The sequence below is a fragment of the Mandrillus leucophaeus genome, unplaced genomic scaffold, assembly GCF_000951045.1.
Source record: "Mandrillus leucophaeus isolate KB7577 unplaced genomic scaffold, Mleu.le_1.0 Scaffold60, whole genome shotgun sequence".
Lineage (NCBI taxonomy): Eukaryota > Metazoa > Chordata > Mammalia > Primates > Cercopithecidae > Mandrillus > Mandrillus leucophaeus.
The window spans coordinates 5,964,170-5,979,490 of NW_012106475.1; the positions used below are offsets into that span (position 1 = coordinate 5,964,170).

At 41.3% G+C, this 15,321-nt stretch overlaps 1 protein-coding gene across 3 annotated transcripts in view; it reads left to right on the top strand.

Moving 5' to 3' along the window:
- Positions 1 to 15,321, top strand: part of NIN (ninein (GSK3B interacting protein)) — a 112,274-nt gene that overhangs the window by 55,493 nt on the left and 41,460 nt on the right. For all 3 annotated transcript variants that reach the window (XM_011999746.1, XM_011999749.1, XM_011999748.1), the window contains exons 7-15: positions 3,243 to 3,389; positions 3,871 to 4,038; positions 4,843 to 4,979; positions 5,317 to 5,457; positions 5,744 to 5,918; positions 9,390 to 9,500; positions 9,883 to 9,972; positions 12,122 to 12,260; positions 14,129 to 14,250. In XM_011999746.1, the coding sequence (XP_011855136.1) occupies positions 3,243 to 3,389; positions 3,871 to 4,038; positions 4,843 to 4,979; positions 5,317 to 5,457; positions 5,744 to 5,918; positions 9,390 to 9,500; positions 9,883 to 9,972; positions 12,122 to 12,260; positions 14,129 to 14,250 (1,230 nt within the window). The remainder of the gene's footprint in view (positions 1 to 3,242; positions 3,390 to 3,870; positions 4,039 to 4,842; positions 4,980 to 5,316; positions 5,458 to 5,743; positions 5,919 to 9,389; positions 9,501 to 9,882; positions 9,973 to 12,121; positions 12,261 to 14,128; positions 14,251 to 15,321) is intronic.

Genomic DNA, 15,321 nt, shown 5'->3' on the forward strand with positions numbered 1-15,321 from the left:
TGTTTAGTGGTATTTTTCTAAACAAATAATAGCTTTTGCTTTATTATCAAAAGCTTCCAAGTAGCCTGACTTACAGAAATTTTTTGTTGTTGTTTTCCCCTTCTTCCGTGTGTATTTGACCATTATATACCCTTTGTTTACCTTTTTAATGGCTCAGTGGTCATTTATTTTTCATTGGTGACTATTGAGTCATAAAATTAAATTTATTCTCCTGAATTGTAAATCAGTGCAGTATGCAGAATCTTGGGTTGTTTTTGCCAAAAAATATTGCACAAACTTGGATTATTTATCTAAAACCAATTCTTGGAATAAATTGTAGCCGTTTGTGGAAAGCTGCATTTTCTTCTGTGGTGGAGTTTCCAAAGCTCAGGAAAAGAAATAGCACATTTAGTTATTTTCCTCTGGCCTGAGGACAAGCAGTGTGAATACAGCTTTTGCTTAGTGTTTTTCCTGCTAAAGAAAAATAGTGAAATACTGTAGTACTTAGTATTACTAGCTCTAAACCACAGAGGAGCTGGAAGTTCAAGATGATCTCATTTACTTGGAATCCTAAAATTTTACAACTGAAAGCCATTTTAGATTTAGTCACCTCTCATTTTATAGGTAGAGAGAGTGAAATCATGGCTGTTCCCTGCTTTGATGAAGGGGAAGTAGAGTCACTGTCTTATGCCTGTAACTAGCACACTCTTTTCCAAAAGCAAAAACAGTGACGGGGCAGAGATGCAAACTAGCATGCTTAATGCCAAATCTGGCCCCAATCCTATTTTATTTGTCATGCCCAGTGTCCTTAAAATTGAACTTTTTGCTACATTGAAAAAAAAAAATCAGGAGATTTTTCTCAAAATCCAAAGATTTGGCTCCATTTTGTGGACAGTAAGATGCAGCCAGCTCCTTTGGAGAGAACACGCACCCCTGTGTTCAGTTTCCCAGCACTCACTACTTTCTGATGTCTTAAACCCATCTCGCCTCATTCATTGACATCATTTTCCGACCCTCTTTGAGTGTGTGGGTTTGTGATTATTTTCCAACTTACACTTCCATAAACCAACCATCCAAAGACCTGGTCCATGTATCCTGGGGAATTAGAATGTCCTCACAGTTCCAGAGACAGCTCCTGCTCGACGTGTAGAGCGTGCCCCAGTTGCCCATTTAACCAGCATTGTTTTCTGCCTAGCCCCCCCGGTCTTCTGAATCCACACTGTTTTCATCACTTGCCCACTCCACCACCTAAAATAACTGGAAGGACTTCCCAGGTGCAAGGTCTTTAGGCAGTCTGGAAGTGGTGCACTGATTTGGCTAATGTCACAGGTCAAGCAGTGTGGATCTAAGGTTAGAGCCAAACTTTTAACCTTGTTAACTTCAGTCAACACACCTGGACTTGACTGTAATTTCTGGTATGATGGTTCTGAAAGCCTTGTCCTCTAGGAGAGTATTATTTTGGTTGATAAGAATAGGATAGAAAAGTTAAGGGATCTTGGCAACCTCAGAATCTTGCCCCAAATATCTCTCCATTGATTTGATCCTCTTTTAGGATTGTTGCTTCTTGCAAACGTTTCCACTCCTTAGAATGGTTTTCTTGTTTTAGAGTTCCCTCCAGAGGAAGTAGTATGAAAGCAAGAATGGAAACTGATGTTTCCTATTGGATATGAATTGGGGGGAAAAAACATTTGAGATAAAAGAATTGCCTCAAGCCCTTACACGAAGAATGAAATCAACAATAATGAGATTGTGTAAATCCTAGCAGTAGTCCAGATTTACAAAATGAATATTAAAATTTTGAGAATGTGTTGCAGAGAATTTAGGTCTGTGTTAGAATGAGTCCAGTTATAGGCTCAAATGCAACAAGAGCAATTTGTTGCTTATTCTGTCTCCTTACTGCTCAGTGGCGTGGGCCTCAACTGCAAGCTTGTTAAAAATGCTGCATCTGAATCCCCACCACCAGACTTACTATATTAGAGTCTTCATTTTAACAAGCTCTCCAAGAGATTTCCGTTTTGTACATTGGAGGCATGTTCCTGTAGAAACATTTTAGCCCCCAGAATAAAGAAGAATCTGACAGCTAGTGGGAGGGTTTTGCCTTTCCTCCTCGTTCTGTGGCTTCAATGATTCACATTTCTCTGTTCACCTTCCCATTCCTCTGTAGAGCTAGGGAACCAGCCATTCCCAGGCAAACTTCTAGATGGGGCTGTAGCCCAATCTTCCCTTCCCTATTACAGGATAGGGGCTATTTGATTACCATTCGAGAGTGCAGACTAGCCAGTCAAAACTCCCTTGCCTTTACATCTCTTGGAACCCATCTATTGCACACACATAAAATCTTTGTTTCTCCTGCGCTAAAACATTAAAGCAAAAAGCCAACACACTCAGTATGGTTACAAGTAAGGTTCTAAACCCCAGGTTATGGATTTCAGAACCCAAATCTGAATTGTAATCCGATCATTGTAATATGTCCCAGACCAAATTCTGCTGCAATAGCATACCAGTTTCAAAAATTCAACATAAAGAAAATATCACCGAGGGTCACCACAGTGTAAAGGTGTAACAGATGTCTAACCACTTTCTGCTGTTATGACACTGGGAAGCTGTATCTTTTTTTTTGTTTTGTTTTTAAGACAGAGTCTCGCTCTGTTGCTCAGGCTGGAGTGCAGTGGCGTGATCTCGGCTCATTGAAAACTCCGCCTCACGGGTTCACGCCATTCTCCTGCCTCAGCCTCCCAAGCAGCTGGGACTATAGGCACCCGCCACCACGCCCAGCTAATTTTTGTATTTTTAGTAGAGACGGGGTTTCACCATGTTAGCCAGGATGGTCTCGATCTCCTGACCTCGTGATCCACCTGCCTCGGCCTCCCAAAGTGCTGGGATTACAGGCATGAGCCACCATGCCTAGCCAGAAAGCCGTATCTTTGTATTATTTAGGTAATTTTTTTAAATTTGTAAGAATAATGTGTAACAACATTAAAGACTGCCTATTGTAGGAGTGTGAGTAAAAGAGAATATAGTTAATTGCTAAATTGCATAAGATTATGAAGATGTTGGAAATTGACTTTTATTTAGTTTGTGTGAAGGAGGAGGGCATATCGTTACTCGAAATGGAAATCAGTAAAATGAGGATAAAGGGGCATAATTATATTTCTGGAGTCCTGGGACCAACCATGGTGCTGATTACTATTGGCCAGAAGTATACTTTGGGTCTTGTGTTGTTTTCAACGAAGTTTTTAAAATATGTGGTGACTCTTTTCTAGATGCTCGAGGAAGTATTCCATAATCTGGATCCTGACGGTACAATGAGTGTAGAAGATTTTTTCTATGGTTTGTTTAAAAATGGAAAATCCCTTACACCATCAGCATCTACTCCATATAGACAACTAAAAAGGCACCTTTCCATGCAGGTAAAAAAATAAGCAAAAGTGCTTTCTTTGTGAATAAAAGTTAGAACCCATTTGAGTAATGTCTAATAAATTAATCTGTTGTCTGAAACAAAATACTAAAGAAAGAGAGGGAAGCAAAAGAAGAATTAGAAAGCCTTAACCATTAGGAAGGGAAGGTTGGGTTTGAGAAATGACCATAAATTACAATGGGAAGACCACTAATTATGCCTTGTCATGTCAGCTCTGGGTCAGAAGAAACCTGGTGTTAATTAGGGATGTATCCCGGTTATGTCATAGAACTCTCTACCAAAACGGTTGGTCTTGCTAAGCTCTGTAGGCTTGACTCACTTGGGAACAGAGATCAGAGAGGCTGCACGACTTTTTTCCTGGCACGGTAAATTAGACGAACATGCCTTCTACCCACCGTGGTCAGGACTGACCAATATCTTGTTGAAATACCTAGAATGAAGCCAGGCTTACTTAAGTCTCTTCCTCCTTCCAGTCTTTTGATGAGAGTGGACGACGTACCACAACCCCATCAGCAATGACGAGTACCATTGGCTTTCGGGTCTTCTCCTGCCTGGATGATGGGATGGGCCATGCATCTGTGGAGAGAATACTCGACACCTGGCAAGAAGAGGGCATTGAGAACAGCCAGGAGATCCTGAAGGTGTGGCAGCTAAAATTGAGAAAAATGACAAACCGAAGAAGGGTTGAAAATTTTCAATTTTTTTTTTTGAAAACCGTGATTTGATTTTATTTCTCCCTAATGGTACATCTGTTCACAAGGTCTCAAAGATAAGAGGTAACTTTTTTTAGCCCTTTTAACTAGGAGCCTTTTGTTAAGTATTTTCCATGTTTTTAATCCCCAGATTATTGATATGAGAAATACTCTTACATTGTGTTTATTTACAGGGCCAGATAGTTTTGTTGTTGTTGTTTGTTTTGTTTTGTGTTTTTGAGATGGAGTCTTGCTTTGTCACCTGGGCTGGAGTGTAATGGCGCGATCTCGGCTCACTGCAACCTCTACCTCCCTGGGTTCAGGCGATTCTCCTGCCTCAGCCTCCCGAGTAGCTGGGACTACAAGTGCACACCACCATGCCCGGCTAATTTTTGTATTTTTAGTAGAAACGGGGTTTCACCATGTTGGCCAGGATGCTCTTGAACTCCTGACCTCAAATGATCCGCATGCCTCGGCCTCCCAAAGAGCTGGGATTGTGGGTGTGAGCCACTGCACCTGGCCAAGATAACTTTTTTTCTTTTTAGCACAAATAACCATGTTATGCTTTCTTTAGAGAAAACTTAACTGTGTTCTAGACTGATAGCTGTTCCTAAGCAATCACTAAAGCAATGGAATTGTCTAGTTTCTGGATCATTGTCAGCTCTCAGAGTTTGTATAGCCTTCATGTTTTCTGCTTTCAGAGGATGGAATAAGTGATTCGTTTTTGAATTTATGCCTTGCTCTGATTTCTAGGCCTTGGATTTCAGCCTCGATGGAAACATCAACTTGACAGAATTAACACTGGCCCTTGAAAATGAACTTTTGGTCACCAAGAACAGCATTCACCAGGCGGCTCTGGCCAGCTTTAAGGCTGAAATCCGGCATTTGTTGTGAGTTGAGCAGAAGGTTCGCCTGCCCCATTCCCTTTCCTACTTGTCCAGCAAGTCATTCGGATGCCTTGGATAGACATCCTTCTATTCTGTATGCAAATGTCACTCATCTTCTATCCAACTGCTGCACACATCTTCCTTAAACTACAGGAAAATTAAGGAGAACTTAGATTGACGTGGGCTTTTGAAGGGAAAGGTGGAATGCCTTTTTGCTTTGGGAGGGTTTTGGTTGTCTTGGTTTTGCTTCTGCATTGATGCAAGCCAGATGAGAGCTTTTCTGGGTCTACTTGTTGCTTAGAAACAGTTTCCCATTAACTCAGTGTACTTATGATCCTAGGGAACGAGTTGATCAGGTGGTCAGAGAAAAAGAGAAGCTACGATCAGATCTGGACAAGGCCGAGAAGCTCAAGTCTTTAATGGCCTCGGAGGTGGATGATCACCATGCAGCCATAGAGCGGCGGAATGAGTACAACCTCAGGTGAGGCCAGCAGTGAGGCTCCTCCTCACCCACCACCCTAGCCCAGCGCAGTGGCGCCTGCAGCTGCAGGGGCAGAACAGTGCATTGGGGACTCTGCTGGCCAGCCTGTTGGCCACACCTGGCTGGAGTGACTCAGATGTGTCAAGCCCTAAGGGAAAGCTGGGTACACTAGACATTTTATCCAGGTGCTTTTCATCTCTGTGCCTCCGTGTTTCCATTTTTGGTAGATCGATACTGGGACCTCTGAAAGACGTGATGGCAGCTTATCCATTTTTCTTCCTTACAGGAAACTGGATGAAGAGTACAAGGAGCGAATAGCAGCCTTAAAAAATGAACTCCGAAAAGAGAGAGAGCAAATCCTGCAGCAGGCAGGCAAGCAGCGTTTAGAACTTGAACAGGAAATTGAAAAGGCAAAAACAGAAGAGAACTATATCCGGGACCGCCTTGCCCTCTCTTTAAAGGTAATCATCTTATTAGTTCTGTGGTCTGCATCCCTGCTGGGAACACCACGTGGAAAACTACAGCTTTGGAAGTGGCATGTTTGCACAGGGTTCAGTCCAAAAATCCTCTAAGTTTGCCCAGCTGAGTCTTCACCAAGACTTGGCAGGGCGCTGCTAAAATCTGGATTTCAGCAGGGCTACCCAGGCTCCTGCTTTGCTCACGGTATTGATTAGCATATCTTGTTCTTCTCTCCCACTGTGGGTTCACTAGGTCTTCAGGGCTGTTTGGCACCTGGCTGACCCCTTTGTTCCTCCCGCTGCTACTCCAAACCTGGCTCTCACCCTCAGATTCCCGTCTCCTTGCCTGCCCACCCCCCTCATTCTCAGCAGATGGTCTTGCCTCCTGCTACATGGATGCCTGTTTCTCCCGGCCTCCAAATGTGCCTTTTCTTCTCTGTTTTGAGATGGGGTCTCACTCTGTCACCCAGACTGGAGCGCGGTGGTACAGTTATAGCTTACCACAGCCTCAAACTCCTGGCCCCAAGTGATCCTCCAGCCTCAGCCTGCCAAGTTGCTGGGACTGTAGGCTCATGTTATTATGCTCAGCTAATTAAAAATGTGTTTTGTAACCCCAGCACTTTGGGAGGTCGAGGTGGGCGGATCACTTGAGGTCAGGAATTCGAGACCAGCCTGGCCAACACTGTAAAATCCTGTCTCTACTAAAAATACAAAAAATTAGCAGGGTGTGGTGGTGCATGCCTGTAATCACAGCTACTCAGGAGGCTGAGGCAGGAGAATTGCTTGAACCTGGGTGGCAGAGGTTGCAGTGAGCGGAGATTGTGCCACTGGACTCCAGCCTGGGCGACACAGCAAGACTGCATCCAAAAAAAAAAAAAAAAAAAATTTTATAGAAACGAGGTCTCATTATGATGCCTAGGCTGGTATCGAACCCTGGCCTAAAGTGATCCTCCCACCTTGGCCTCCAAATGTGCCTTGTCGCTCAAACATCCTCCCCTCTTTCCTGTGCCTCAGTGAAAGAAGTGACCCTTCTCTTTACTGGACTCTTACACCAGATAATAAGGTGCAGGGGCTCTGAAGTCAGGCTGCCTGGTTCAGATCTGGGTACCACCACTTACTGAAAACTTAGATCAGGTTCCTCAGCCTGATGGGCACCATAATAATGCCTACCCTATCGCATTGATGTGGGGACTAAATGAGATGATGCACATACAGTGTCTCGGAAATAATAAGTACGTATGAAATGTTTGCTGTTACTGCTATCATGAAAGGTTCTTGAAACTCCATACATCAAAAACTGAGCTAATTATCACTCCCTAGCCATCCAACTGTTTCACCTCATGAATTTCTCCCTAATCAACATCAACACCATGAGGTGTAAGTCTCAGAAGCTAAAATTCTTCGTCATCTTCCCTCATCATTACTCATCAGTCTGTAAGTTACATTGATGCTCTGAAGTGACTCTCAGATTTATCTCCTTCCTCTGCATTTCCCCAGCCTCTGATTAGGTTCAGAATTCATCATGATGTCTCAGCTAATTAATGTGTATCCTGAACAGTTCTTTCTTCCATGTCTTCCACCTCCATATGGCTACCAGTTACTCAACTAAAGATCAGTTACAATCATGCTGTTACCACCCTCTGCAAAAAAACAACAAAAACAATGTGTTAACAGTCAAGGCTCCTGAAAGGCAGCTCGTCCTCATACCTTTCAAACTTGAGCTGCTGCCAGCAAGTCCCAGTGCCATGCCCTCCTCCACCCCACTGCCCCTACCTCAGTTTTCTCTGTGCCCCAGAGGGCAGAGCACATTTATGCTCCTTCATGGCTTTCCCCAACACTGCAGGCCAGATCACCTTTTCATTCCCATTACATTTACTTGTTTCTTGCCAAGAGATAGCACATTTCCTGTTGGGTCATACGGAGTTGTATCCACATCTGCCTCCCTCCCCAAGATAGCAATAGTATCTGATTTGTCAATCTCCAGAGCACCAGCACTTCCTGATACACAGAGATTACTCCATATTGTTCTAGCCTCTCCATTTAGATGTACTTTGAAAGATTAATGTTATAGAACTGGCATTTTAGGGGAAGGTGGTGTTTTTTAAATGCTCCAAGTACATTATTTTTTACTTATATTGCTGTATGAGGGTATGAACTAGAATATACTAAAAATATACTGGCTCTGTATTCTTTTGGCAAAATGTACTTAAAAAATGATGTTCTTCCAATCAGCCTTTAACACGGGAAAAGAAAAATGTCAAATGGCATGTCTGTCTGTGTGTGTTAGCAAATGTGGTTGGAAATCTTCCTTAAAAATACTATATATACAGATCCTTTTAAGTTAAAAAAAAAACTTTTGTGGGTTTTAGTCGATGTGTTATTTTATTATAATATAAACATATACAGATTATGAGCAATGTATATGTACAGTTTTTACATCTTTAAACCAAAATAAATTTATACATTAAATATATACCAAATCATAATATCAATAAATTGATTATAGAGTTACTCTACTGTTTTTTGTTTTTCGTTTTTTTTTTTTTGAGATGGAGTCTCGCTCTGTCACCTAGGCTGGAGTGCAGTGGCGTGATCTCGGCTCACTGCAAGCTCCGCCTCCCATGTTCACGCCATTCTTCTGCCACAGCCTCCCAAGTAGCTGGGACTACAGGCTCCCGCCACTACACCCAGCTAATTTTTTGTATTTTTAGTAGAGACGGGGTTTAACCGTGTTAACCAGGATGGTCTTGATCTCCTGACCTCGTGATCCGCGCGCCTCTGCCTCCCAAAGTGCTGAGATTACAGGCGTGAGCCACCATGCCTGGCCTAGAGTTACTCTACTTTTTGTACTTTTTCTGAGTTCTCTTTTGCTGGCAGCTGAACAAGGTATTTTGTAATCATTTTCTTTCATTTGTCATTACTATATATTGAGAATATTTTCATATTCTACTGCAATGCTGTCCAATAGATACACATATGTGGCTTACATTATAACTTCAGTTTGCAAGTAACCACATTGAAAGGTGAAAAGAAACAGGTGAAACTAATTTCAAATAATCTTGTTTAATCCAGTTATCTCTAAAACATTATCATTTTGATACACAATCAGTATACAAAAAATATTACTGAGCTAGTTTACATTTTGGGGCTATTCAAAGTCTGGTGTCTATTTTAAACTTACAGTTTGTACTAGACACACTTCAAGGGCTCAGTACCCAGTGTGGCTGCTAGCAGCTACCTGTTTTGGACAGCACAGTTCTATGTGGTCAAAAACAAAAGGGCAAACTTATTTTGTTGTTATAAAATAGATATCAACCTTTTTATATTTACTTTTGCCTCCTGTAGTCTACTGCAACTCTTAAGATGGATAAACATCTTTAATCTACAGTGCTGATTTATGCTGTATATAAAATGGTACCACAGTTTGCTAATTTCTTAATCTGTGCCACATTTAATTTCCCCATGCTTGTTCAGGAAAACAGTCGTCTGGAAAATGAGCTTCTGGAAAATGCAGAGAAGTTGGGAGAATATGAGAATCTGACGAACAAACTTCAGCGAAATTTGGAAAATGTGTTAGCAGAAAAGGTAAACCTGTTCAAATCTCATTTCCTGATAGGCAGCCTACTTTATGTAGTTTACTCAAAAGAACAGAAGCAATGCCACCAGAACATTTTTATTAGGGAATTACTGGGATAGCTAAAGGATGCTCTAACTTTTGCAAGGATATAATTTACTAAGTTGGTTATGAAGGAGAACATGCCTGGCACTGAGAAATGATCCCTGTGTTCATTGAACACGTCACTCTAGTGCGTTCTCCCCATCACCCAGTTGGTGGTGTTTGTGTTTAAATGTCGCATTCCTATCATACTCAAGAGACTGGGTGAATACCAGAAACTGGGCCTTTGCTGTGTTGGGTCAAAGAAGGGCACTCGGGAAAAATGACAGCTTTGCCCTTTTCCCCTTCTAGTTTGGTGACCTCGATCCCAGCAGTGCTGAGTTCTTCCTGCAAGAAGAGAGACTGACACAGATGAGAAATGAATATGAGCAGCAGTGCAGGGTAGGTAGACAAAGAGAATCGAGTAAGTGCAGGAGTGCCTGGGTTCAGACCCCAGCTTCACCGTTCCCTAGCTTTGTCACCCTAAGCAAGTCACTTAATCTGTGGGTACTTCAATTCCTCATGCATAAAATGGTAAAAATAAAAGTACCCACCACAAAAGGTTGTAGCAAAAATTCCATAAGTGAGTATATGTAAAGTGCTTAGAGCAGAGCCAAGGATAGAGTAAGCACTTACATATGTTAGCTATTAATATTATTATTCAAAAATTAGCCTTTCCTGATTGATCATTGCAGACCTAATCTGATGTGATTTGGTTTTGTCCTGTGGGTTTTTTTTTTCCCTTAATACATTTTTTTACTCCATTTATTTATAAAATGCAAATGAAGCAGAAACATCTCAAGTCTTAGCTAGTAAATCATTCCCAATTTCTGCCAGGAGGGACGGAAACATTTTTACAAATAGCAAGAATCTCTGACTTAAAAAAAATTCCCCTAAAGTTAGAAAGTTGAATTTTTTTCTTAAACCAGCAATACGTGTTTATTTTAATGAGACAAATATAACTGAGTTCCGGCTACTTAGATAAAAAGTTTAATTGTGCAGAGATGAGGAAAACAATCATATTATGAAGTTACTCCTTTTCAGGAAATATATGTACACGTTTAAGGAAAGAAACATTTCTACTGCTTTTATAATTAAATTTTAGGTCTTGGTTCTAATTAAATAGAGGTATTTTCTAAATGTCTTTAAATATAATGAATTCATCAGTAAAATCTGTCAGCTCTACCTTCAGAAATTCTCCCAGTTCATCCACTTGTTTTCTTTCTTTCTTTTTTCTTTAAAGACGGAATCTAGCTCTGTCACCCAGGCTGGAGTACAGTGGTGTGATCTCGTCTCACTGTAACCTCCACCTCCTGGGTTCAAGCGATTCTCCTGCCTCAGCCTCCCAAGTAGCTGGGATTACAGGCGCCTGCCACAACACCTGGCTATTTTTTTTTTGTTTGTTTGTTTAGTAGAGACAGGGTTTCACCATGTTGACCAGGCTGGTCTTGAACTCCTGACCTCAAATGATTCGCCCACTTCAGCCTCCCAAAGGGCTGGGATTCAGGCATGAGCCACCGTGCCCAGCCTCACCCACTTGTTTTCTTAACAACTTTGTACACTATATGTTTTACCCATTGAAAGTATAAATTCAGTCTTTTACTGTATGGACAGAATTGTACAAACATCACTGCATTCAATTTTAGAACATTTTCATCTCCTCAGGAAGAAACACCTGCTCCACTTAGCCATCATCTCTCCCAAGTCCCCCAGCCCTAGGCAATTATTAGTGTACTTTCTGTCTCTACAGATTTGCATATTCCATACATTTCATATAAATGGAATCTTACAATATTAGCCCTTGTGACCGCTTCCTTCATTTAACATAATGTTTTTAAAGTTCATCCATGTTGTAGTATGTATCAGTTCTTCATTTCTTGAATAATATTCCATTGTGTAGATATACCGCATTTTGTTTATTCATTCACCGGTTAATGGACATTTGGTGGGTTTTGGCTATTAGGAATAACACAGCTATGAAAATTTGTGTGCAAGTTTTTGTGTGGGCATATACCTAGGAGTAGAATTGCTAGGTTATATGGTAACCCGATGTTTAATCTTTTGAGGAACTGCTAAATTTCTTCCAAAGTGGTTGCACTATTTTATATTCCCACTAGTATGATAGTTCCAATTTCTCCACTTCTTCACCAGCAGTCATTATTGTATGTCTTTTTTATTCTAACCACCCTAGTGAGTGTGAAATGTTATCTTATTGTGGCTTTGATTTGTATTTCCCTGATAGGTAATGATATTGAGTATCTTTTACATGCATTTATTAGTCATCTGTATATCATCATTGGAGAAATATCAATTCAGATCATTTGCTCATTTTTAAAATTGTCTCTTATTATTGAGTTATAATAGTCTTTGTGTATTCTAGTTACAAGTCCCTTATCAGATATGTAATTTGCAAAACATTTCTACTTTCTTGATGGTGTCCTTTGAAGCACAAAATATTTTGTTTTGATGATATCCAGTTTATCGTTTTTGTTGTTGTTGTTGCTTGCTTTTGGTGTCACATCTAAGACCTGTGTTGGTTTATAAACCCTAGGTATTACAAGACCAAGTAGACGAACTCCAGTCTGAGCTGGAAGAATATCGTGCACAAGGCAGAGTGCTCAGGCTTCCCTTGAAGAACTCACTGTCAGAAGAACTTGATGCTAACAGCGGTGGCATTGAGCCCGACCAGGGTAAACACATTCAGACAGGCTGTAGATAAAGACTTTACCCTTGTTTTTAGACCCATGGTTCAATATTAAAGTGCAAAACTTTGGCAACTTGAAAAAAGAAGAAGAAAAAAAAAAAGAATTTGGCCATACTTTTTTCTTGAGCTGTTTCACTTGTGGTCTGGTTTTTCATTTGTCCTTGAAGTTTTTATGAGAACATTTCCATCTGATTTTGATATGCATCAACAAAGGAATGGAAGAATCAAACCACAAGGGTATTTGCTTTGTTTAATAAAACAAACAAAAAACTGGCTGCAAATCTGGGAATCCAGGCCTTGGGAGTATTAGAATTCAGACACTGAGCTATTGCTGTCCCCTTCGAGGAGAGTGCCTCACTCGTATGAAGACGGCTTTGGAGAGCAGGCCAGCCAGAACCTACAGAATCCATAGCTGGTTTTCTTATACTGGCTGTGTTGAATGTCTGTATTACCTCAGCAGAACAAAGAAGATAAATTACGGACTGGCCTCCTGGGCCTTTGAGGAAGATTTTGAGTGGCAAGTTTGGAAGGCAGAGTTTGGGAGCCTCCCACATTAACAATGAGTTCCTTTCCTCTCTCCCGATAGCCTGCCTCTTTTCTTGGGGATGTTGAGTTTAAATTTCAAAGAAAGCTCATAATCAGTCATTCTGTTATAAATAACTTTCCCCAGTGCTACTTGGGATAGGAGTGTCATTCTTACACACGTTGTTTTTCCTCCTCTTACTGCAGAATAATTAACAGACTGGGGAGGGAGGAGACGAAGAGGCCTTAATACCTCCCTTCTGATTCTTAGCTCATTCTAGTCTGAGGATCTCACAATATGATATATCTCGGCAGCTGTTATGGACTTTTCCATAGATGGCCAAGTGTTGGGGTTGTTCCTCATGGGGACAAGAAGCTGTACCATCGTGGTGTGGCTCACACCCTGAGTGTTACTTCTCAGTTGGGAATATGCCATCAAATATGAAGGGAAGACCCAAAGCAAGACTGCCAGTTGCAGCTGCTAGACCTATACCCAAGAAAGTTCCTTTCTCCCATCTGCCTGTGTATCCCCACATGCAAAGCTATTTTGGGTCCCACTGCCTTAAGAGATTAGTCATAATCTTTTCTTCTATCTACAAGCTCAGCCCCCAACTTATGCTTCGCATTTTCAGTGTCATTCTTAGTCATCATCATGGGCAGTTGCAGAGGTGAGCTTATGCGTGAGTTAAGAATTTCTACCCACAACTGCCTGTATCCTGGTTCCTAACCTATGCCCTATTTTTTAAAAATTTAGCTGATAATTTAAAATGGGGATCTACCCACACTCCAGGAAATTCATAGGAAATAGCCAGTCTTCTGTAATTTTGGGTGATAGGTTGTGGATAGTGTAACCCATGAAGCTAACTCCTCAGGGCATAACAACTAGTATGCTGGCCATTCATTTTCCTGCCACATCGTCATTCAGTATTTGTTGGATGGGTAGGAGTCTGGTTGGTTTGATCAAACTACCTCATGCTATTACCTCAATTTGCAGCAGTTTCATTACGAGGTAGCCACCTTTAAGCAACAATTTCCACCTCCACCACCACCTACTGTTCTAAGAGATGGATTCTATTAAGGTTTTTTCCACTGCCTGTAGCTGAAAGAATCTGTTCACCTTCATTTCTTCTTGTTTGCCCTAATGCTTGAAAAGAGAAAAGACTTCTCTTGGCCTCTGTTAATTTCCTACTTTCCTGATTTTCTATTAGTTCACATCTGTGGCAGTTCAGGCTGAAAACAATTCCTTAGTTAAACTGGATGTCCCTCTTCAGATGCCACATTGTGTTATTGAAAGAACCTGCTGCAGGATCAATGCGTCCCATGTGTTTTCAGGGCTCGGTTCTGAAGAATGCAATCCATTGAATATGAGCATTGAGGCAGAGCTGGTCATTGAACAGATGAAAGAACAACATCACAGGGACATATGCTGCCTCAGACTGGAACTCGAAGATAAAGTAAGTCCTTCCCACCAATCCACTTCTCTAATTTCTTTTGGCTCTGACAGCCTTATGTGTGTAGGGCATTTCCAATTCCTTTTTCTCATAGAGCAGCACATTCTATGTTGGGAACCCACATGCTCAGGATGGTTTTGTAGGGTGATAGCCAGGCCCTTTTTTTTCTGGCGAGTTTCTCCAAAATGTAATATCTTCAGCCCTGGCAATCGTGGAACTTGAAGCTTGAAACCCATTATATTATCTCCCAATTTATTTTTTAAAAACATCTCAATGAAACCAAAAACAGCCCTTTGATGTTGCATTGCCTACTAAATTAGGTACAAGTTCTGAACCTTGGCCTCTAAACTCTTTACCATGAGGCTTCAACTTACGTTTCTGGTTTTCTCTTACACCATTCTTTTGAGTTACCTTATCCTCCAGCTGCACTGGGTAATTCCCAGTTGTCCATCAAACTCTGTCCTCTTTTGCTTGTGCTGTTACAAACTATGCTGACATTAGTTTCTTTCTGCCTCTTGAAAGTCTACTTACCCTTCAGGATTTATATCTAATGCTGCCTCTTGCATGAAGCCATTCTTGAATTTCTCCAACTAAAATGTGATTTTTCCCTCCACTGAATCCCTGGGTTACATGGTAGCTGTTTTTTCTATACCTTTTATTTTCTGCCGCCTACTATACTTATAGTTGTCATATCCATGTCTAGACTGGTTTCTCCTGGATAGCAGGGACCATGTCTTACCCAGAGTATTATGTTCTGAGGCCTGCAAGTACCTGATAGGTGTTCAATAAATATTTGAATTTAATTAAATATTTTAAGACACAGCTGGATACAGTGGCTCACGCCTGTAATCCCAACATTTTGGGAGCTCGAGGTGGGCAGACCACTTGAGCCTAGGAGTTCAAGGCCAGTCTGGGCAACATGGTGAGACCCCATCTCTACAAAAAAAAAAAAAACAGGACGAAGTGGTGTATGTCTGTGGTCCCAGCTACTCAGGAGGCTGAGGTGGGAGCATTGCTTGAGCCCAGGAGATGGAAGGTTGCAGTGAGCCATAATCATGCCATTGCACTCTAGCT